At 41.1% G+C, this 24327-nt stretch overlaps 1 protein-coding gene across 1 annotated transcript in view; it reads left to right on the forward strand.

Moving 5' to 3' along the window:
• The window catches only part of ANKRD33B (ankyrin repeat domain 33B), a 47615-nt gene extending 23805 nt beyond the window's left edge, over nt 1-23810 (forward strand). Inside the window, exons 2-4 of the mRNA XM_026099281.2 lie at nt 1730-1859; nt 10346-10486; nt 17451-23810. Coding sequence (XP_025955066.1) covers nt 1730-1859; nt 10346-10486; nt 17451-18301 — 1122 coding nt within the window. The 3' untranslated portion in view covers nt 18302-23810. The remainder of the gene's footprint in view (nt 1-1729; nt 1860-10345; nt 10487-17450) is intronic.
• Nucleotides 23811-24327: the final 517 nt, after the last annotated feature.

A 24327-nucleotide genomic window follows, 5' to 3' on the forward strand; every position in this document is an offset into this window, starting at 1 on the left:
ACATCCAAGCTTTCCTGGGTGCATAGGCTGCCAGGCGTATACTGCATGCTTGTGGATAAACACCCGGATGATCAGAAAAGCTGGACCTGAGCATAACCTTGGTCTTTTGCTCAGCTGACTGTCTGGGGACAGCTGTTGACCATTACCCTCCTCTGCAGGTGCGGTGAGTGAAATCTTCAATGGGGTGACTGGAGTAATACCGCTAGCTTCAACAGGTGCTGTGCCAGCTTATCCACGTGGCAGGTCTAGACCACTGTCTTTAGTAACAATTAAAATCAAGAGGAGATGGTTTCTTCAGAAAGCTTTTCACTACACATCTGTTGGACATGTGACCGCGGTAAATGTGTGTGTTTCATGTTGACTTGCACATGAGAAGCATCTTCAAGTCTGCAGTGCCCCCAGTGCTGCTGTAACTTTCTCCAAAGGAAAAATAATACATAGCAAGGGCCAAGTTTGGATGCACCCTGTTGCTCTGCTTCCAACATAAGCGAGGGTGGTGTTTAAAAGAGGATTTTTTTAATATTTCTTTGTTCTAGTATTAGGTGGAGTATATGGAAAGCTGGCTGCTACTCAAAGCCATACTTGGTCCTTGCAGATTTTGCAGGGGCCAGGGAGGGTCAGGGTGGGCCACTCAGTCTTTCACACTTAACAAGGTTTCAGTGGGGTTTCTTTTATTCATCTTCATGACTGATACCTATTTCTTGCTGTACGTTTGTGATTGTGAACTTGCAGCATGTCTGTGTGAGTGCATTTTAGGCAGGTAGGGTTTCCAGAGAGCTTGAGATTTGTGTCTTTGGCCTTGTCTTTTGAATAGTTAGATGCTGATGCTGATCTCGAGAAAGCTAGGAGTCATGTGCTGGCAGTGAAGAGGAATTGCAGGAAGCACTGATTTATTTGTATCTGTCCTACTCTACACTCATCAGTCTGGTGCAGATGAACACTGGGCTACAAAAGTAATCCTGAAAACAGGAGATAATGGTTTTAATCCTAGTGGTCAAGTGAGCTATCAGGGTTAAGTACTGTAGTTCCATTTAATTAATGGCAAATGTATTTTGATATATTTTGGGGAAGCTGTCAGTTCCTGGCTTTGGAGTGAAACGCTAGCTGGATACCAAGCTGGGTTGTAAGGTATACTTCCTGACCTGTGCTCCTTCTGGAAGTTTTACAGCTTCCAGCTGTCATGAAGTACATTAAGCAGGAACAGAAAACAAAATATTATTTTATGTATGAATATCCAAAAATGTGATTTAATTGGAAACCTCAAGTATCTAAAAGGGGCAACAGGCATGCTGAACACATGACTCTTCCCTGTCACTTTCTCTTCCAGAGAACAAATATTTGTTCTTTAGAGATTCATATTCAGATCAGGCCCAATTCATCTTACCTGCCAGATTTGTTTTATTATATTAAAAAATTGGATTTATTTTGGTTTGGTTACAGAGTATGTAGCCATATAAGCATAAGCCATTTATAAGCAGTTACTTTCCAAGTAGCATAATGTAACACCTCCCTTCTTAGGTAAGAATGACAAGTGTTACTCAGGCAAAGGGCAGAGATAAAAAATAATGTTTTGGATCTGAAAATAATGTCTGGAGCTAATTGCTAGTTAAGATGCTGATACAATCTCAGTTCTTAGGTCTAAAAAAAAAAATTAAAAAGTAAAAAGTTTTCTGCAGTGAACTGTTCTGAGTCTGGTAACCCTAACTCTCTTTTTATATTTTACTTACAGAATGGTCTTATCGTTGCCTGTTACCAAGGTTATGTGGATATTGTAATAGCCTTAGCACAATGCCCTCATCTTGATGTAAACTGGCAGGACAACGAAGGGAACACGGCTCTAATTACAGCTGCGCAGGCAGGTAAGGCTCTTTGTTTCACCTCTTGCATGCTGGGTCTAAGATGAAATGTGTATTGTGACTATTACCTTGTTTTTTTTGTTGAAGCCCTAAAAGAAATTAGACTGCATAAAATAATTCTGGCCATGCCTACTCCCAAATAAGTCTATGATGAATTTTTTTGAAATAGTTAATCTGAAGCAATATTTACCCAATGGATTAAGAGAGAACAAGCCATTCATTTCTAGTAATGTCATTAAATATTTAAACTTCAAAACAGAAATTGTGCCCCAAACATGCAGTCCTATACTACCTCATTCCTTTAAGCTTTTTGTCTTCTCTTTGCTCCGGCAAGTGCCAGTCAACATTGTGGTAATATAATGTGCTGTATTAGTGCTCATAAGCATCTCTCTTTCTCATATTTTTTGCATCTACCTCAATGGGCCTGTAGTAATTGCTGACTGTAGGAAAATGTTTCATCATTCAGAGATACTTCAGCTGCAAATACTGTATTCAATCACTCCTTAGTTAACAGCAAAAAATACATGTATATAGTCTCAGCAGGATTCAGTTTTCACTGGTGCCGATTTTATAACAGATTGACGGTATTGACATTAATCATGTTAATCCCGATGCAGGCTGAAATGAGAGCAGAGTTCACCTCTGGGTTTTCTCTTATCCCATCCAGCACAGTAATGTTCTGTGAACATATGTAACAGTTCATATAGATGTCCCAAGCATGCTCCTCCTCAAATGCCCTCACTTCACCAGGAAACGAGTGTCTAGCCATTACCCTTCCTTCCTGGCGGCGGAGAATGTGGGATGTTCATGGGAGTGAGGATGCTGGGCATGGGAGGGAAACGGTATTCCCTCCCTGATCCTGTCTGTTCTTCTCTGTCTGAATGGAGGAAGCTAAATGGGCCTTTCCATCAGACAGACATTACAAGCAGTGACTACAGACTGGAGTGGTTGGGTTTTGGTTTTAACTATTATTGCCACTAAACATCTCCAGGCAGTGCTGAACTTGGCTTTGCATTGCACCAAAAAGTGAAGTCTACCAAAGAAATCACTGTGAGATAAGTCTTAAACACTAGAAGAACTACTAATGGAGTTGCCATGTTCATAGTGAAGTCAGGGTTACAGTAGCTTTCTGAAGAAAGTTGAGAAGTCTTCAAAACTCCAACCTACTTTTATTTATCTGCCTTAATATAAATTTGGACTATAAAAGGTTTCGCATTAACACTGACTCATTCTAGACATTTATACTTAATGATAGTGAGCTCAGCATTAATCCAGAGGGCTGACATTGACTTGACCCTGTCTGTCAGTACCTACTGTAGATCCCTGGAGGAATGGGAAATGACTGTAGTCAGCAGAAGCTTATACAAACTTGTAAAACTTGGATGTTTTCCCCTGCCTGTGATAATCCTGAGCTGCAGTGTTGGCACTGGTTATTTAATTCATTATCACTACATACTGGAGGTAGAAGTAATACAGATTACCATGTGGTTAGCATTGTAACCAGGGGAGTTACAGTGCAATAGGTGCTGCTTCAAAGCGGCTGAACTGGAAGAAGCCGTAACACTCAGCAGTGTATCGTAAAGAATGGAAAGCAAAGCTTATGTGAGTTTTAATGGAGAGTTTATTTATATTTCAAATACAGAACTTTCAATACAGAGTTTTAAAATGAGCCTTCCATTTTTCCTCATCATTTTCAATTTGCAATTGTTGCTTCCTCAGAGATCTTCTGCAGTCTGGTCCATTTTCTCTGGTCCTCACAGCTTTCAGTGCTGAATTGGTGGATAAATACATCTGTTAAGTGCAGTGGTAGGTCAAACAATTTTTCGAGTGGTGTCCAGTTTGTGGTGGCATGTCGTTCCTTCCCACCAGGCAGCCTCAAGACTGCTTGATGTCATTATTTTCCAGGGATTATATTCCAGGCTGATAGAGTCTATTGCTCTTCAGCTGGTTGGGCAGTGCCAGCATTACCTGCCAATTCCTGGCAGTTTTGATAAGATGGTATGGCACACTTATCAGGTCCTGAGTTTTGTGAGACATAATGAAAACTAAGAAGCTTATCTGTTTCTTCCTGAAATATCTCTATGAAGCCTATGACTTAGTTTTAAAGAAACTGCTTGTATTTGTTGCTGGTGAAAAGCATCATCAAGAAGTGATGCCCTCTGCTTATCCCGCAAACACCAACCCCAGTCAGAGATACAGCTCACTCTTTAAAGTTCTTGGAATTCAAGCTTAATCTGCCATTTATTAAGAAATGTTCTCATGAGTTTGCAGTGGGAGCTGAAACTGAGATCCAAATTGTTTTTCTCTTGAGGTCTACAGACAAGAACAGCTTTAAAGGTCTACAGAACTGTGCTGAATTTGAAGCGGTGACCCAAGAACGAAAGGTTTAGTTGATTGTTAGCAGTTTTCAGAGGCAACTGCTAGTTCAAAAGATGTCATAGATATATCAGAAAAAAAAATTCTAGTGATTTCTAATTGTGTTTTTTTAGTGAGGGCCACCTTTGCACAACCTTATTTTTGCAGGTTGGTTCTCCCTAGCCTCCCTGCTGTGTTGATTGCCATTATACAATGTTTGAGTAAAAGATGCCAGGAATTATACTCTCTAGTTTCCTCCATTTCTTCTCCAAAACTGGCATTCAGAATGGTGACAATCTCCAAAGAAGAGAAGGTCAACAGGAAGTAATAGCACAAAAACAATTCTCAGAGAGCAACAGTTATTACTGAGTAACCTTTCTTTTTCAGCCAAAAAACCTTAAGAAGTGCAGTGATTCACCTGGCTTATTTGAAGTATAGGAAATGTTGCTAAGTAGTTGGAGCTACAGCTCCAAGAGCAGGTTTCTTGTGATTCTTCTGCTGGGATGCTCAGAAAGCTGCCACCAGGAGCCTGGGCTCTGGTCATTATCCGCTGGTTGGATCATTCACCTGAAAGACTAAGCTCAAGCCCCTGTCCCAGCTACTTGCAGTCCAGTTTTATTCAGCATCAGTGCTGTTAAGTGAAACATTTTCAATATTCCGTGGCTAGTGTTGAATTATCAAGCTGCTACCACAGTAGCAGCATTGCATTTTTAGAGCTTTTAATGTATTTATTTATAAAATCACAAAACATACCCTCTATTAAGGATCACATTCTCTTCTAGAATTAAGTATCTCCTGTTAGCATGGCAGAAAGGCCATGTTGTTGTGTGTTGTTATTTGTTTTATAGTATTTGTACAGTCAATTTCAGAATGAGTTCAGACTTGTCAGTTTTTTTAAAGTTCATGGAATTTTGTGGAAAAAATGATTTAGAGTACAATTCAGAAAAAAATACGTGTTTCAAAATTCCAGAATTTCCACAAGAATCAAGTATTCTGAATTTCAGCCTGTCCTAGTAATAACCAAATAACCAAAGCAAACACTTTTGAGCTACAGTTCTATATTCTTGTCCCCAAAGCCAGTCTTTAAAAGGAGAAATGCATGGTCACTTTGCTACCCCCATGCCTTGAACCTCTCTCTGGTACAATCAGTTGCAGAGATTTTGTTTGTTACAGTAGCATTACCAATCCCTCTGCATTGAACTTTGTACATAGACTTTGTGTTCTTTCTTTTCTTTCCACAAAGAATAGGAGAGTAAGCCAAAAAAAGAAAGCCAAAAACTGTTGAGAAATTCATAGGGCATAAAGCCAAAATTTCATCAAATATTCAGTCAACTGATCTATCTCTCAGATCTTCTCTCCAAGTCATTAGAAGGTAGAAATAGTGGGAAAATTACCAAGCTTCAAACTGAAGAGTGGACTTTTTCCTAACTATGTGATATTTACCCCTCAAGATTACTGCCAGAGCAAACTCTTAGGCCATGGAAATAATAGTATTTTTGCAGAATAAAACAAATTGTTCACCAAGATCACTGTTATGTATACCAGAATTAGTTTGTCCCATGAAAAGTCTAGTAGCAAATTCACATTATTTCAGGCAATTGTATGGTCACATCAGATGGTGCCAGCAAGGGCCGGCATTTTTGTTGTGATCCCCTAACCAGCTGGGCTGTTGGTTGCTAAGGGCCACCAGATGTGGCCTGGCTCCAAAGAGCACCTGCATGGGACAGAGGCTGTGGTCCTCTAGGGTTGCTCCACGTGTGTCGGTGACTGCCTCTGTAACATGAGCTACAGATAGTGAGGGAGACTATACAGAGGCTTTTTTATTTTGGGTAGATACAGTTACAAATCCACACTTGCTTACAGAGTTTCATGACTACCTGGACAAGCTGTTCAAATCTAAGCATCAGTGTGAATTAAATAGAATTGTTTTAGAGGCCAGCTATGGTCTTAGGAGCAAATTCAGTTCCTCATATCCATTTGCTTTTGGAAATCTTAGATTCACATCTTTCCAAGAAAGCACCTAAAGCTGAAGTTTTTCCGAATGAGCAGACCTAAAGAACATAGCCTGGAGGGATCAGTGAAAAGCAGTACTTTCTTAATAAGTTTATTGGTATAGAAAAATAGCCGAAACCAAAGTACTCAACTTAGGGTGTAAATTTCAGTTTGAAAATTGGTCTCTTTTCTGCCGTGTCTCTCAGTATTTCTTTCAGATATGGGGTCCCTTCTCAAAGACAGCTTGCATTCCCAAGCTGTCAGTTTGTTACAGCCTACGGCAGGCTGTAAAAATTGCTAATTCTCAGTCCTGCTGTTGACTGGGGAATAGCTACATCAGGGGAAGTGTATGGTAACTGGCATATACCGGTGTTTAGAGAGAGTTGCATTTGTCCATTTTTGAAATACATGTTTGGTGTTATAGGGACCACTTTGGGGCGGAAGTGTACCATCGTGAACACAAAATTGCAGATTAGCCCAATTTCTTTTTATTAATGAATATAGGAAAGCACAATCACCTAGAACTACCAGATCATAAAAGACGCTGGGCATCTTCAGTTCAGTGAATACTTCTCTGGCAGAAAGCATTCGCTACCTATAGACCGAATACAGCCTATTTACAGGCACAATTCACTGGCCAAACCATGATGTTATGTGCTAGAGCATCTTCCTTATTATGCAGATTATCCTTCTGCCTCTATTACATACATTATTAGGTAATATTGTAATCATTATATGTATTTCCTCTGTGGCAGCAATTAAGTGAATTTAGGCTACGTGCAGACATCTGTGCTTATCTCTAAATACGGCTCAGGGCACAATAAGCTGTACCCTTGGTGCGCTAGCTGTGTTAGAAATACATCTGGCTTACTAACAGCAAGCGCCTGATATGAATTCAGTATGCCCGAAGGGGCTGGGGCCAGGCTAATTTATTTTAGAGCTGCATACAGCTTTCGTAGCGGACTGTAACTCACGCAAGACTCACCTCGCCTACGATTTAGATACACACTTTTAGGTCACCCAGATGCAGGGGAAGTGAAGCAAACTTTATAGCCTTAAATCAAAAGTGTATGACACAGTTTGAGCTAAAAGCTTGGCACCTCTGAGTTTTGCTTTGAGTTTCGCTTTGAATTTGATATTTGTTTGAACTTGAAATTTGAAGCAAACCTCAGAGGACCAAAGCTCCTGCATGTTAAAACTGAAGTGGTTTTCAGGAATCCCCATGACGCACAACTTCTGAGAAACACAAACCTTTCTTTGTTTTGTCTTTAGTTTTCTTTGTTATTTTATTGCAGTTTTTTTTCTGTATCACTGGAGGCCATTTGTAGTCCCCTGGAGAGTTTCGCCTGAGCGAGGTCTTTCAGGATTGACTCTTAGGATCATCCTGGATTTCCAAAACATCTCTCACTGTAGCTATGCTTTTGGCAAAGAGAAGAACATCTCTAGTCATGTAATAAATTATGGAAAATCTTTTGTCTAGTATTTCTCCTTGTTTCAGTTCCTGTTTCTGTGGTCACAAAGCAGTATTTCAGCTATTCCAAAACCTTTGGGGAGAAGGACACTGTACATGGATGGAGCAGAGCACGTCCTGCAAAACATTTTGGGCACAAAGACCCTCCTGGTAGTAACTGGTGTCCTCCTGGAATTTGATCTGACACCATAAAATCAGTGAAGCTGAAGCCTCTGCCAGTAAGCAGGACTGGGTCACTTGATCCTGCCACAAGCCCAGTCGCTTTTGCTTTGTTCAGTGTGTTGCAGTTCGCCATAGCTTTGCATTTCTTTTGCATCAGATTGCACAAGACACAGGGAGCCCCTGGCTTGACTCTCTCTGGCTCTGGCACTGCTGCGCTCTCTACATCTGCCCCGGCTTCGGGAAACTTCCCAGTTATGCAGTAAGGTAGCACAGCCCAGAAAATTATAGGAGATGAAGAGCAAGACCAGTAAAACATCTTGGAGTTAAATACATTTTAAATTAATTGGTGGAGATTTTCTTAATGTGCTTTACAAAGTGAATGCAAGACTGTGTTCGTACAAAGCAGCTGCAGATGAAAACTGCACCAAGATGTGTCACTGTAGACTTCAAAAATTGTTCTCTGCGAATTATAGTCTGCCTCAGTAACATTTCTGCATGAATCTGAATGACATGCATCACGCAATATTCAGCTGGACTGCAAACTGAGATGAGAGAAAATTTTTAGAGCTCATAGTAATTAAATTGTGATTTTTGCAGCTGCCTGATGGACTGCATTATAAAGCCTCAAAACAGCTTAAAATGAATGACAAGCAAAGGGAAGACTGTTTTGAATGAGTTATAATGGCACTAGATATTTGTCTTGTTCCAACAGTCCAATTCTAAAGGTTTGATGATTTAATTGGTCTTCCAGCCACTTAGGCAGAGATATCTTCAGCTTGCTGACACCAGTTATCCTGGCTCACAAGGCAAATGAATGGCAACAGCAGTTGCTTTTAGAAACAGAACTGAAGTCATTTGTTTTACCACAGAAACAGAAGAACAGCCCCGTTGTCCTCTTGCTGGAGAGGCGACAAATGGCTTTACACTGTCAGATGGAAAAATAAATAAAATAGCTATGTAGGATTATATGCAAAATATTTCTTTGTCTAGTATCAACCAAGCCATGGTTTGTTAACATTGTTGGCTGGGGGTACCATACATAATCACTGTTTAATAAGCATCACAATTTTGAGGCTCAAATTTACTAGGGGAGTGAAAAAGCTAAACCTTTGCCATTAGGTCCCACCAGTGATGGGCCTTTGTCCCGATCCAATATCGGGGGGGTTTCATTACGATCCCAAGGATGAGATTAAGACGCTAAAACCGGTCAAATATCGTACAACCTTTTAACTTTATTTTCCATGAAGTGGGGAGAAAAGGTGGGGAAAGGCAAAGGGGAGGAGAGAAAGAGGGGGGGATGGGGGGAGAGAAAGAGAGAGAGGGAGAGAGAGAGAGAAAGAGATATCATCACCCGTGGATCCAGCGGCGTCCCGTTGGTCCTCTTCACCCTGGGTGTAAATTTTAGCGATGCGTGTGCAGTAATTGCAACTCGAGCAGGGTCCGATCCTAGGTTCCCACTGAAAAGTTCGGAGCCAAATCAAGGCAAATAAAATAAATAAATTGTAATGACACGCGTGCAGTAGTTACAGCTCGAGTTGGGTGCCTCCAAAGAGGGACCCCAAACAAAGAAATCCCTGGGCAATTATACTTTCCAATCTAAGCTCTCCACCCTTCACACAGTAGTTTGGACCAACAGTAATATTTAGGTCTGGGGTCTTCTGCTCCTTATTGGGTCTCATCACTGTCCCTAGGTAGGCTGTTTACTGTTGTGGTTTCTGCTGACAGATGTGTCTTCATTCTTTGGGTCCTGCCCTTATCTCTCAAGGCCCTGACAAATTAGTACTGCCCCAGCAGTGATAGTAGGTGTTATCTCCCAAGGTCCAAAGGGAATATAATCCAGACCCTGAGATAGTCCAGACCCGCCCTAATCAGCACTGTTTCAGCAGTGAGAGGAGGCCCTGCTCCCCAGGGTCCCGGCGCCCAAGCAGGCCTCACTTCAAAGCCTTGACATCCTCCCTTTCGGAGTGTGAAGCATAGGAATGCAAACTGCTTGCAACTCCCTTATCTTTCCAGCCTGCACCAGTTCTGGGGCCCTTTCTCACTGAACTAGGGAGTGCGGCCTAAGGCTTCAGCAAATGTAGCTACTCATGCTAAGCAAGTTTTATAGAAGTTGTGCTAAGCGGCAATAATTTACAGTCCAGGTCCCAAAGTCTCTGCCCGATTGTGGTGTGGTTCAGCACAGGCTCGGTGTGTCCTGGGTGGTCGCAGGGAGACCATTTCGGGGGTCGCAGCAGCTCAGTCCTGTTTCCGCCGGGGACAGATGGCTTGTTCAGGATTATGGTTTGCTTGCACCTTATGTGCCAAGAAATGTTTAAGGCAAAAGTTCACTCATCTGTCTGCCACAGCCTTCCATAAGCTGTTCCCTTGAAAGCCAAATTCCCTTGAAATCTTATTAATTGTCTGTATTTTTCAGTTCTCAAACCTGCAGCAGTGATTATTTTTCAGTTTTACCTTCAAAGTGCCTCTTAATTCGATGGTGCATTTTCTCTGCTCTTCCATTTCTTTACAGGGCACATAACCATTACAAACTATCTGTTGAACTATTTTCCTGGACTTGATATTGAGAAGAGGAACGTGTTTGGATTTACCGCCCTGATGAAATCTGCAATGCAGGGCCGCACCGAATGTGTCAGAGCCTTGATGCTGGCAGGTATGCCGAGTGCTTCACTGCTTTTTCTTCGTCATCTAACTGTAAATACTAGACGGTCACACATGGGGAAAAAAATTGCTCTTCACACCGGAGTACAGGAAATATGTTTCTTGCAGTTGGTGCTTGGCTCCTTGACTGCATTTCCAGTGTTCTTAGAGGGGTGAAGGGTTCCTGGAGGGGAAACTGAAGGGCAGGAGACACTGGAACAACATCCTCTAAAGGAGCAGGACCAGGCCATTGGCAGGGCTATACACTGTGGTGGCCTTTTTTGCCACAACATTGTATGTTTTTCATATATTAAATGATTAATACGTAAATTAGTAGTTAATAAATAACAAATAATTAGTACAAATAAATAAGTAAATAATACAGCTATAGTAATATATATTATTATAGTATCGTTGCAGATATTTAACACAAGGCAAGTAGTATGGAAATGATAATAGATTGCATTGTATCTGTCTGGACCAAGAATCCAGCGGATCTGTTTCGCTGCAGGCTTGAGACCGTGAATAATTTCAGCCTTTTTGCTATCACAGAAGCGTCACCCTTCATGATATGAATGTTTTAAGTAGACAGGCATTTATCAAGCATGGTGATATTATATTCATCCATTTTCATAATATCTAGTTTCTAGATGTTGATATGACATAGCAAGTGATCAGATAATGTGGTAACTGGTATGTTATTTTTTTGCAATGTTCTCTAGCCTCTTATGCTGGAATCAGTGTTTTGAAATCAAATCATTCATTTTGCAGTGAAATTTTTATGGAGAAAATTATAAAATGACAGTTAGAGTCCTGCTCAATACAGCTGCTCTTTTTTGAATGCACTTTGTGCAGACGCCAGCTCAAAATTTCCCAGTGCTAGTTATAAATTGTCAATTAAAACGAAACTTCCATCCCAAGACCTTATGACTTGTCAAGTTGACCTTACAGTCTCATGACTTTCTATTATTGTCACTGAAGATTTGATGTTTCTTTCTGTTTTGGTCACTAGAAGCTGTTCCACAATGTTCCCATCCCTTGAGATAACTCAGTCTTAGTTATTACACTTTTTGTACAAAAAATGTCAGTATCAGAGTTCAAGGTGTGGTTGCTGCGTCTGGGATCTCTATAGCCACCTTCTCCATCATGAATCTTCTTCATATTTCATCAGCAAAGAGAATATTGGGAAGAACAAACCTTGGGCCAGCCAGGAAAATGGCTTCATTAGGCTCCGTATAGGGTTTACTTACATGAAGTTGTACTGGCCTGCCTGTGCATTAGCAGTAGTGACAACATCAAAGAACATCCGTTGGCTAAAGAGGTGTAGAGCTAATATACTCTAAGTTCCCAAACTGCAGTTTATTTACAGGTTTTGGTGAGTACTTTGCAGGTCTGCACATCTTCAACTCAAAACATGACCCCCAAAGGCAGTGTGGTAAATTGCCTGTCCCCATTTAATATGTGGGGCTTTTTTAACACTCTGCAGTCTGGTGAAACACAGGAAGGGAGCTGTTGGAATGGATTTAGAAATACTTCGTAGTTTAAGGGATAATTGGTGGCTGCTAGTTTGTTGAAGAAGATGAAAGAATTTGTTATTGAAAGGTTTTGGCAAAAAAGAAAATCTCACAAATGAAACAGCTCCTGAAGTTCCAGCAAAATTCTGTGTTAGAAAGTAAGACATGGAAATATGGGGGGAACCATCCACAATCAGCCATGAGCCTACTTGCATAACCTGTGACTTTCATACAGCTACATGGAGATGTGTGTGTTTAGAAAGAATTACATCAAGGCAGTTTTAAAATCCAGTGTCTCTTTAGTGGCTTGGGTAAGATCTCTAGTGACTGGCACCTCCTTGTGGCAACACAGGAGGTCAGTAAAGGAAAACAACTCACCTTCCAAGCTGCCTAAGTATGGATTTAGCAGTCAGATGGGGAAGAGGTAGAGGCAAAGCGTAACAGATGGTTGGAACTGGATTTTCAAAGTGACTGCTCTTTCTGAAGCTTGAGTTCCTGGAGGGTGGCCAAGGTCAGTCACTGCAAGATTGAGATACTAGACACTTGGCCGTAACGTTTACTCTTTCGAAGTGAATCCTCAGAACGTATGAATTTGCTATTTGTGAATGCAAAGTGAGCAAGAGAACAAGTGAGTTGCTTATCTACAATTTGCAACAGGCCGCGACGCTGCCAAGTCCTCAGTGCTGTCAGCATTCAGCACGGGGCTTCCCAGAGCAGGAGCACAGAAATGCCAGCCGTAGTTCTCATCTCCGGCCTAGTTGTAATCTCCCGTGTAAACTCAGTGCTGCTTTAAGTGAAATCATTGGAGGGGTTATAGACTCAGGGACTCTGGGGTTTCAATACTATGTATAAAATAGCTCAGTAGCAGATGCGTGCCTTCCCGCATTCTTTCACTGCTGTCTGAAAGCTTAGCATTCCCAATGGGTTGGCCATCCAGTCTGCCATCTTTACGCACTCCTTTTTAAACAGCTGTCCTCAGCCACCCTCACCAAGTCCCTCCTGAGAAAGCTCTCTTGTGGCTTTGCTTTTTCTCTCTGATCTGATGCTTATTCCTGAAGCTCCTGCTAGGAGCTGTCTAACCCAAAGTTCTGCTCAGAGTCCTTTTGCATTGCAAGGCCAAGCAAGAGGAGCGTATTTTTCCCTCAGGAAGCCCAGTAGGGTTTGTTGGCAGTCTCAGATTCAGCTGAGCTGGACAGCAGACACTTTGGTTGGAAACATATCAGCAAGGATGTTGGTTTTGCATCTCAAGGGACATAAAACCTTTTTAGTCAAACAGCATATTGCTATCTCAAAGTGGCAGGTGCATTCAAACTAGTTATGTTGAAAAGTAATGTTCAATTTTCCTAGGAAAATCAGGGCACATGGCAGATGCAATTTTTCCATAAGAAAACCTGTGGGCTGCACTTACATTGGAATGACAATTAGTTCAATAATACTGCTATAACATTTTAAAAGGGATATGACTATTCATGTCTCATCCAGATGAAACATTCTTCTGAATGACAAGTTAGTTTAGCAACGTCTCTGGTTTTGTACAGAAACCATACCACTATAGTAAACCATGTCTTAGAAGAGATTTTGTGACACAAGGTACAAAGTCAGCATTGATTTCTACTGAAAGATCTGGGAGAGGAGAACGTGGCTGAGTAACAGGGTCTTGATTCCACCCACTCTTCACTGACATTTGTCCATAGCTTTTGTTGTTATTAACTTCTTCAAACCTTGCTGCCTTTGAGCCCTCACAATCTTTTTCTCAGTCCACAGCTAATGAACTCTTTTATTTAATTAAATCTTCTTCCTCTTTGCTACCTTTCTGCCTTCCAGTCTGGGACTCATGGTTGACTCCCTGCAGTAGCCCGATACTTTGTCTCTGAATGATACTTTCTGCAAACTTTGTATAAACTGACATCGTTCTCATCAACCTCTTTGATTAGGGTGTCTCCCTCCATTCACATTGACTCTTGGACTGTTTCTCTAGCATCCTCTTTTCAAGTGTTTCCTCAGGAACTCAGGAATCAGCTGGTACTTAATAGCGTTAAAATTCTGACCACTTTCCCCATAGTCTCCTCTTTGCTGCAATTTTTCTGTAGTGACAGAACATCCTTTGTCTGGAATGGGAGCCATTGCAGACTAGTTCCTGGTTGTCATTCCTGATATCTAGTCCTCCTCATGCCTCTTTGAAATGTTATCATCAAGATAATCCATGCTGAGAAAAATATTTTATCATGATGTTTCTCTGGCCTTTCCCTCAGATCTCACTGTCTGGACATTTCCATCTTCCAAGGCAATGTGACAGAATGTCTTTTCTTTTGTGGCAAGATCGGTGTAGGTCAGTTTTGTGTTGGCTGTTTGAAGATAGTGCTTCAGCCAACAGAGAAGTCCTTCAAGAAGTCAAAAGTTGTAGCCTGTTCATATTCCACCTTAAAACTTTTAGAAGAAACTCAGAAAGTATCTACAGGGTTAGTGATATATGAAAACCACAACTGAATGTTGAAGAGCTCCATTATATTTAAAACAGCCAGGCAATGTGCCAGTACCTGTCCCATTGAATATATGGCAGTTTTGTAGAACATAGTCTGTATTCTGGACCGTGCAAAGCTCCCTCTGAGATCAACTGAAGTTTAAAAGCAGAATATAAAACAAAAGATTTTATTTGCAGCTTAAGAACATGTCTACTGAAACCAGAGAATTTGGTTGAGCAAGTCAATATGACTAATCACATCTAGGTGTATCCTATAATTGCAATCCAAATGCTGTGGCATTGTGATGGACAGTATTTAGACTTTGGAGTTTTTGATCACTTATGTGCTATCTTACTTTTAAGTGATAGAGTCAGTAGGAAATTTTTTGAAATTAAGAGGAGATTATTCTTTACAAGGAGGGTTATAGGAAAATTATTGCAATAAAACTGAATGTGAGAACTTAAAGAAGGGGAAGGTGATAGTTATTCACAAAATCTCTAAATAAGTTGATTTTACTCACTTGCACTCATTCTTCTGTTGATTTCATTCATTCTCCCACATACCCATCTACTCTAAAGGACCCAGATGTGTGTGCCAAAGGGGTCTGGCCAGGATCATTTGTGTGTGATGCAGAGGACATGTGACACTGGCTGTCAATCATGTCATCAATCAATCATCATGTCTCTGAGGTTCTTTTTGGTTGACGACAGCAAGCTAATTTTTGGACAAATCTTTTATACACTTTAGGAGTCATCAGCTGTTATGCCACAGAGTCTTTGCTCATTGTTCCTTCTTTTGTGATTTTATGTTTGAATATATGCCCGTAGTCAGTTTTCCTGTTGGACTAACAGGAAAGGGAATCTTAACTGTGATGTGTGACACCCCTTGTTACCATGCTCTTGGTCATTGCTCTTCCACTGATAAGACAAGACCAGAGTCTTCCTTCTATGCCATGGTCTCATCAGAGTGCAGGCCTTTTGGTATTGACACAGACAACACATTCCTCAATTTTCCAGCGGGGATCAGAGACCTGCATGATCAATACCAGTTGTTTTATTTAACCCTTTCTTTTGCTGTTTCTTCTGTGTGCTTACATATACACACATCCATTCATACTTGACTCATACCTATCTTAATATTTCGGTTACAAATGTCTACTGCAGAAGTTAGCCTACTGAGAGGAGAAAACGTTCCCCAAACTTCAGGATATGACAGGCAAGAGAGTTGAAGCTTGGAGTTGAGGACCTGCCTGCCAGGACACAGTGGTCAGAAAGAGTTATGTATATATGTAATTTTTATTTCCATATTGTTTTACTTAATTGTTTTAAGTTTTCCCTATTTGAAAACTTAGATTTCTTGTTTATATCTACCACAATGCTCTGGCTGAACCAAGGTCCTGTCACAAGTGTGTCTCGCAAATACCATGACTGTGTCTAGAGTATAAATGCCTGGCACGTCACATTACGAAGTTACTCGGTTGCTAACGTGTTTGGCTGTATTTTACCTGAACTATTCTATGTTGAGTGTCTGCCTCAGACTGAGGCCAGTCAGACCAATTTGGTTATGTTTGGAAGAGGGCTTTTTGGAGTCAGGCAGCAGTTCTGCCAACACTTCTGTCTGCATTGAGCATGTTTTGTCCTTTACAGAGCTCTCGCGTGTAAGGGGAGTTAAGCATACCCCATCCTCATTGACAAATGCCCACAGTCCACCCTAATATCAGGACTAAGAGGACTTCCCTGCAGTTTTCTGGTTGCCAGGGAATATAGCAGCTTTGGATAATACTACGGGAATTATAAAGGATAATGTAGAGCAAAATAGGAAGTTTGTTCCTTCTGTTACTCTTGTAGTCTGATGTCCTGGAGAAGAAGAAGAAGAATATAACTCCACTTGAAAACAAAAGAGTGAAGAAGAAGGACTGAAGCCCATGTGATAGAGTTTATAGGAATATGGAAGAAACAGAAGGAGGGCAGAGTTAGACCAAGATGTAGAAAAAAATAGGAAGAAAGTATGGTGATGGGGACAGATAACAGAATTGGATGGATAAAGATAGAAAAGGTTATAATTTGGGAGGGAGGTAGGGAGCACAGGTAAAAAGATAATAACAACTAGGGATCATTTCTTTCCAGGACCTAAAACTGTACGTCAAATACCTGAGCCTCTGCTGAGTAGCATGTGTCCAACTTGCTTTTTGTGGCTAGTTCACGTGGGGAATAATAGCCAGCTTTTGATAACAATTGCTTCATTTGCTCAAGGGTGGAAATCTAAGCTACAGGAGAAGAGCTGTTCTGGGGTCAGACTGAAGGTCTTATCCAGTCTCTTACATGTATACAAACTTCCCTTATATCTGATAACCCTTGTCACCATCCTCTGAACTTTTTCTAATTCTACTGTGTCCTTCCAAAGAAGGGATATAGAACATGAATTGCAAACGTGGGTTTTTTTTTTCTCTCTCTCTCTCTCTCTCTTCTTCTTTTTAATGCCTTCCTAGTAATTCCTTGTATTCTATTTACTATTTTCGCCACTAGTGAGCGTGAAGTTGATGTTTTCATGAACCTCTTTATTATTAGCTCAAGATCTCTCTTCTGAGTGGCAATGATCAGTGCAAAGCCCATTATTCTGTAAATGAAGGATTTTTGTATATTCAATTGTGTCTTTCCATGTTCATGGAAGTCTTTCCTGCAAGCCTGAGTGAATGGATTTTAAAATGACAGGTGAAATTCAATGCAGTTGAAATTTCTTTATGTCACTCTGTGCGTTGTTTTAAGAGAATTTCATATATACAACCTTAGTTTTTATATTGTTTTTTTTTTTGTATCCATCAAGAGTTCAGAAAGCCAGGAACCATAATCTCTCCTTATTGCATGTGCATTTTGGCACAAATATGGTAGTATGTCATGTGGGATATTTTCTTGCAAGGACCTATGTGATGCAACTCTGATCATGGCAACAGAAATGTAGACATTCTCATTAATTAACATCAGTTGTTTTTCTTCTATTTAAGGGGCAAATGTTCACGCAACAGACCCAAGTCGTGGACTGACTTCATGGGAATGGGCTTGTTACACAGGAAGGTCAGAATCTGCCTTCATCATGCAAAAGCTGATGGACAGGCCATGCCCAGAACAGTTTTGTGATCAATATAAACCAGAATGGCCAAAGATGAAGGAACTTCTTGCCAAGGCTGCGGAGCCAAAGAGCTGTTTGCAGAGGATTTCAGAGTGCATGAGATCAGCAGTTTCATTCCGGGCTTACCATGGCCCAGAAGAAGATGGGGTCCTTGATCACATGGTCAGGGTGACAACAAGCTTAGGCAGTCCTTTTATTGCTCTGTCATGCAGGACTGTGTGCCCGGGAAGCCCACCTTCTGTGGGAAAACGCAGACTGGCCGTGCAGGAAATCCTTCGGAAGCAGAGAGCTGAGCAAATCCGATCTCAGGACAAAGACCATGCTAGCAGCTATGAGAGGTTATTTCAGAACTCCAAAGTCACGCTGATCCCCAAAAAGAAGGACCGTCGAGCCAGTCTGCAGCCCGCCAGCCTTGCAGTACCTGAAGTGAGCACTGTAGCCCTCAGGAAAGCAAGTCTCTTGCCGCTCCACCTTTTGAGACGGAGCAGTGTGAGACCAGGATTTGTCATCCCCAAAGTCCGCATCATCAAGGCTCCTCCACCCACCTACCAGCCAGAAAATGCGAGACGGAGGAGCAGTGCTAGAGATGACCCATATTTGCAGATTCCTAAATGGAGATACAAGGAGCTGAAAGAGGAGCGGAAGAAGGCAGAGGAAGTGGAAAAGAAAAAAGCACTGGAGGCTCAAAAACAGAGGCAGGCATCTCCTGCCAGATGCAGGACCTGATTTAATGGCAGTTGCATATAAGGTTTTATGGCTGTTAGTCTTGTTATCTGGGCAAGATAACAGACTGCATGCACCACACATGTGCGTTATGCGTAGAGCTGGAATAATGGCCTTCTTGGCGCAGAACCAGGCCATGGGCTATGCCACAGTATATCTGATGGAGTGCGAAGGTATTTTGGGGTGGAAGATAGAGGAGATTTTGCCTGTCTGCTGTTGGTAGCAAGTTTAAATGGTGCCATCCTTTTGTGGTTTTTTTTCCAGTTCCAGGTGAATGACTGAGAAAAGGCTTGAAATGAAACAAGAACATGTGTGTGAAAGGGTCATATTTTGTGTTTATTCATTTTGTAACAGACAAAATTAAGGAGCTGTGGTCTTGACACTAGGTATTCTTTCCTCTCCTTGTTTAGGTAGATGTATTGCAAGGTTTTATAGTAATGATGAGAAGTTTTAATTATACCATGGTGTTGGTGGGCAGTGAAAATCCAGGTCTACAATTGTTTTGAATATGCTAAGCACTTTATGGCATTTTAATTCCAGTAATCAAAATTTAAGATAGGATAGATATTAAAATCTACAGCTCTATACAGTCTGTATGGATGCAGTTCTTAATGCTGTTGTTCTATTGAATATAAAAAGGGCTGTATATGAAATATTTCTGCAGTTTAAGGAGTTGATATCCTCTGCAGATATAAATCAGGTGCAGGGCCTGATTTTCGTTAAAGGCCAGACAACATGAGCTAATTTTTGAATGCCATGGTCACCTAAGATTTACCTCCCCCATTAAGTTTCCTTACATCTGCTATCTGTTGTCTCCTCTTTAGTCTCAGGGAATTTTTTGTCATTGCATTTAACTGTGAAACAAGGGAGCTGGTGAACCACAGGCAGGCTTTTTTTTTGTTGGTATTTAGATTCCTGTTAAAAAACAGACTAGGTTTATTGTGAACTTCACCTGTAGGATCTTTGCAGATTATAACAGGACAGGATAATTATGCAATTTCCAGAAATTCAAGCAGGTATCAAGCACAGCCATATGCCATGAAAATCCAGCCAGAGAGGCAGTATCAGGCAGCTCAGCCACTAGTGTTTGGAAACCTTGGTTAGTCGTCATTGTACGCTTTGATATTATGCATCTGGGTGCCTTGGTAGGACAGTACTTCACTCCTCTGTCTCAACACTGGGGAAAAAAAAGTTCCTTAATACTGAGGTTAGAGCAGGAACTGGTTGTGCAGTTCCAGAGATGAAGACTACCATGTCCACCATCCTGTCCCAGACCCTTTCTGGAGACCATGAGGCTAATTGTAATCCTACTGCCCTGCCAAGTCGAAGACTTTCAGAACTATTCTCCCATCCCCAAACTTGATCTAAACTGCCAGGTTGGTGAGAGTAGCACTTAATGCTACAGAAACACATCATTACTTGATATGCATGAGCGCTCTTGAAAGTGGTAATTCCCATAGGTTGCTGCAAGTCCTTTAGGTCCATATTAAGTCTGTCTTTGGTTTTACCAGAAGTCAGTCATGCTAAACCCTGGCAAATTCTGGTAAGAAAGGGCTCTACATTTACTGCTTGCTGAAGAAAGACACATTCATAAAGGCAGAGGTCAAAAGCAAACAGCAAATCATGAAGGAAATACTCAGCCTACGTTTTTTTTCTCAGGCTTTGCTTCTACTTGAAATGAAATGTGCTCTTGTGCATTCTGTTCATGGTATCTCTCTGTTGGAGTCTGAGTAGACCTTAGCTGCTGCTGCTGTTAACATCAGTTGTGTGCATTTCATAGGCACTAAGCTTGTATTGGATTTTGTGTGACCAGAATATAAGGCAGAAGCTGAAACTCATTTCATTTGGGGAGAGGGAAAACAATGTTTTAGCTCTCTGTGGCAAAGCCATCACGATGGATTTTTTGTTGTTGTTGTTGTCATAACACCATATTGAATGGTTCAACTGGTAATTTTTGTTTACTGCCAGCCCAGTGTACTTAATATTTAGCATTCAGATTCAGCAAAAGCAACCTGTGCTGCAAGGTGAACCCTTGAATTTGCACTCTCAGTATCACTTGCAGGAAACGTACAGTTGACAGGTGCTCTCAGGGATTAACATACTGTATGTTAGAATTAGAGGCTGAAAATGAAGCCTGTTTTCTAACCCTTTGTACTTTATTATGTATATGAGTATAAACATGTGATGTTTCCATTAAAAGAAGCACAAGCTGTGAAACTTATTGGAGAGCTTATTCTTCAGAGAGATTCAGGGATGTTGCCTTCACTTTTCAGGAGATCAAAAGTTCACCCACTTTTGTTAGTGAACTCATCAGTAACATCTGAAAGCGGTTTGGTTTACCTGGGAGGAGCTGACTTCCACTCCTTGTGAATGTTTCGCTGTGAATAAAAGAAAACCACGACATTTGTCCATATGTTGGACTTTGGTTGGTGGTGTCTCTGTAGAGATAACAGTTCCTTATATGACCTGCAGTCACATTTTTTTACTGCAAGTAGACGCTACCCTGGTATCACTAGAGATGGTGTGACTGAATTCTCTGTAGCTGTTTAAGGCTTTGGACTTTGTTGGCTGGGAGCTGCCGGCACAGAGCTCTCGAGGGCTGCCCCTCTCAGCGTGACCCTGCAGCTCCTGCCATCTGATACTCGTGGGGGAGCCTGATGGGCTGAATTACTTCTGCAGTAAGCAAGAGGGATTTAAAATAATGATGATGGAAAGTGAAATCCCAAACGCTTCACAGCACATGCTAAAATGCCATTATGCTCACTTTTCTCTTGAAAGCTTTGGTGTGGCAATGAAGAGGCTATCAACCCCAGTGGAAGGCTTTTCAGGCAGGAACACAGACTTGCATGCAATTGGTTCTCTGTGCCACTATATAATGTTCATTTACTTTTTATGCCAATGAAAACTGTTCCTTAGGCTTTGACAAAAATCCTCACTAGGCATCTCCATCTCCTTTTTTCTGGAAATGTTCTTAATAGTCCTGTATGCTCATGTTGTCCTATTAAGGGATAGAGCTTAGAGCAGCTGGTAAAAGACACCTTGCAGAGAAAAATGGCATGCAGATATATAATATCCTCTGTGGACTTTTTAAGTATCTACATTTCATCAGGAAATTTCCAAAAGCTGCAACTGAAATTAGGATCCAGTGTGCAGGATATGCCAGTTTTCAGATGGTCTGAACTGTAGCCTGTTTTTTTTTTTTCTTTTTTTCTTTCTTTAATTCCTGCTGTGCAGCCGGGTTTTGCCTGGGCTAGCATTGTGCCTTACAACCAGTGTGCCACAGTTTCGGGAGATTCCTGAAGGCCACAAGCAGGGAGCAAGCTGGGAAGGGCCATCCTGTCCTGCTCTCCTGTCCATGTACCCTTGCCTGCCTGCCCCCAACAAACTTGGTATTTTGCCAGATTAGTATTCTGCTGATTTAGTGATCAAAACTAGCTCACTGGTGCCAGTGCAGGGGAGCCCGGCAGGGAAGGGGATAGACCATCTCCTTCAGTATCAGTGAGCTCAGTCAGGCCCGCCAGGCTGTGCAGGAAGACGGGCATGGCATGGGTTGGGCGGCTCCAAATAAACACAAAGGTGACACCCTCTTAGAGGCATTTTTAGTGCTTCAGAACCCCAAAGAAAGCAGTCTGGATTAGTTTTCAGATGTTCGGGAAACTTACAGCCTCCCCCACCACACCTCTTCCTTTGAACCCACTTGGGAAGGATTTAACAAGCACCCAGACACAGAGCTGCCTGATGATGTTCACCGACTTCAGCCATAAAGTAGGGCAGAAAGAACTGTAAGAGGTGGGAACTGGCTTACATTTTCCTTTTCTTTTAAATTAACACAGGTAGAATTACAAACCAGTGTAGTCATTTGGGTCATCTAAAGGGCCTCTTTATTACTTTGCTAATTACCCAGCAAGGGGGTATATTCAGCAGAGATACCAGCTGACGAGCCACCCCGTAATCATCTCAAGGCAAGCAAAAGTTGGATTCAGAGTTCTGCACACTCTCTGTATAGTAAATTTTGCAATTAAATCTTTGAATTCCAAGTCTCTGAAAACTGCTAAACAAATATTATTAGAAAAGTATCCTGGGCAGCTGGAAGAGTGGAGAGGTCAGTGGCGGGGCAGGAAGGAAGGAAAAATATGGCAATGGTTATGCCATGTCTCTGATTTAAAACAACATGGGCTTTTGACTCAGTTTTTTTCTGACTACTGTGTAGACAAGAGTTAAAAGCAGCAATAAAGGCTTGGTATGATCTGCCAAAGAATATGTTATTTAGAAAGAATATGATTCAGTATGAGCTTTGTTCAGTGACTCCTCAGTTTTTGGAAACTGGCTTCCCTAGTTGTTTTGAGTAGCTGCTTTTGAACACATTTGCACACTTTCCTGATTGCAAGATATTTGGTTTGTACACCATCTGCAAGCATATTTGCTTACTTAAGTTGAGGTAATGGATATTTAAATGGTTTAAGCTTCTTTCTGTTTTGTTAATGAAAATACTGCAAAATGCTGCAGCAATCATGAGAAGACAAGTGTTAGTGTTATCAAAAAACCTCCCCAAACCTTCAGTCTTTGGAATTATCAATTGCCCTGATGTAAAGTAGCTGCAACAAATATCCCGCAGAGCAGGCTATGTGGAAAAGAAAAAATATTAGGAAATAACCAACATGAAGAAAAGCTTTTCCTGAATGGGTGAAGTATCCAATTGCAGCTACGTGTTCAGTAGGCTGCCTCTTCCTGTGCTAACAGGGATATTACGTTTTACAAGACAAACTTATCTTGTCCTTACTTACACTAGAAATAAATGAGCTAATATCTTGGATGAGGGCTGCAACATCTCAGCACTTCCTTTTGAGGCTTTTTGTCGAGCAATGACTTTGGACAGAGAGCTGTAGAAGACTTGGTCTGAGGTTTACATGGGCAAATGCCTTCTTAATTCACGAGCAACATCCCTTATGTCCTTTCGTTTGTACATGTGCTGAAAGTGTTTAAGACTCCCAAGCTTGCCCTTCGGAGGATAATGCTGGCCAGAGGAGTTGGGTACAACAGGCAGCCCACTGCTTGGTGGCAGGCTGTTTGTAGGATGCACACAGATTAAAAAAATGGTTCTGGATTCTTCCCAGGAGCTGTAAACGTTTTCCGTTTGAGGGTCTGGATTTTGCAGAATGTTGCATGGCAGATGCAAAGAGCCAACGTGCATTGCTTTGGAGAACAGCAATTTTCTTCTGCAGATTTCCTATGTAAGGCTAAATATGGCATTTAAGGAAAATATACACAGTGGACCCTTTTGCCCTGTGACTGTAGAACTGCTGAACACTGAGAAGCATAAACTACTCTAGCTAGAGCCAGGCTTAGACCACAAAGTGTTTTATTATGCTAAATAAGGACATCCCAAACTTGTCAAACTGGGTGCCCAAAACAAGTGAATAGCTTCATTTCCTAGCCATAAAATAACTATATAATTAAATTATATTAATTATACATTATATTAAATTAATGCATACCTGTAAAAGTACCTATAAGTAACATAATCATATATCATTTTATATAAAAATTATATAATAAATATTTTATCTCTTATGTGCTTATATATAAGCATACTGTTTTGATAATATTATATATGTGCATATATTATATATTATTGCATACTCATATAAAATAATATATATATATTTTTAAGTATATACATATAAAAGGCCTCTCACCTCCCAGTGATGACATGCAGCACTCAAATACGTTGATGATGACTCCTCTCCAAAAGCTAGCAGTAATTAATTGTTCTGTGGAAGTCGTTCATTCATTCAGAGTATAACAGGGAGGCTACAAAGCTTTTGCATGGAAAGAGGCAGGGGGCTTTTGTGAAAAATCATACTTGGTCATGTAATTGAAGTTATTATGCATATTAATTTTGCCTAGTCAGGTTTGAATTTGGCACCTGTCTCTGAACATTTGAATTTGCAATGTTTGTGGTATTCTTTTACATCTACAAAACCACGTGAACATTTGTAGATAGTTAGCATGCCAAGTGCTGCTGTTTC

This window comes from Dromaius novaehollandiae, chromosome 2 (genome assembly GCF_036370855.1).
Source record: "Dromaius novaehollandiae isolate bDroNov1 chromosome 2, bDroNov1.hap1, whole genome shotgun sequence".
Taxonomy (NCBI): domain Eukaryota; kingdom Metazoa; phylum Chordata; class Aves; order Casuariiformes; family Dromaiidae; genus Dromaius; species Dromaius novaehollandiae.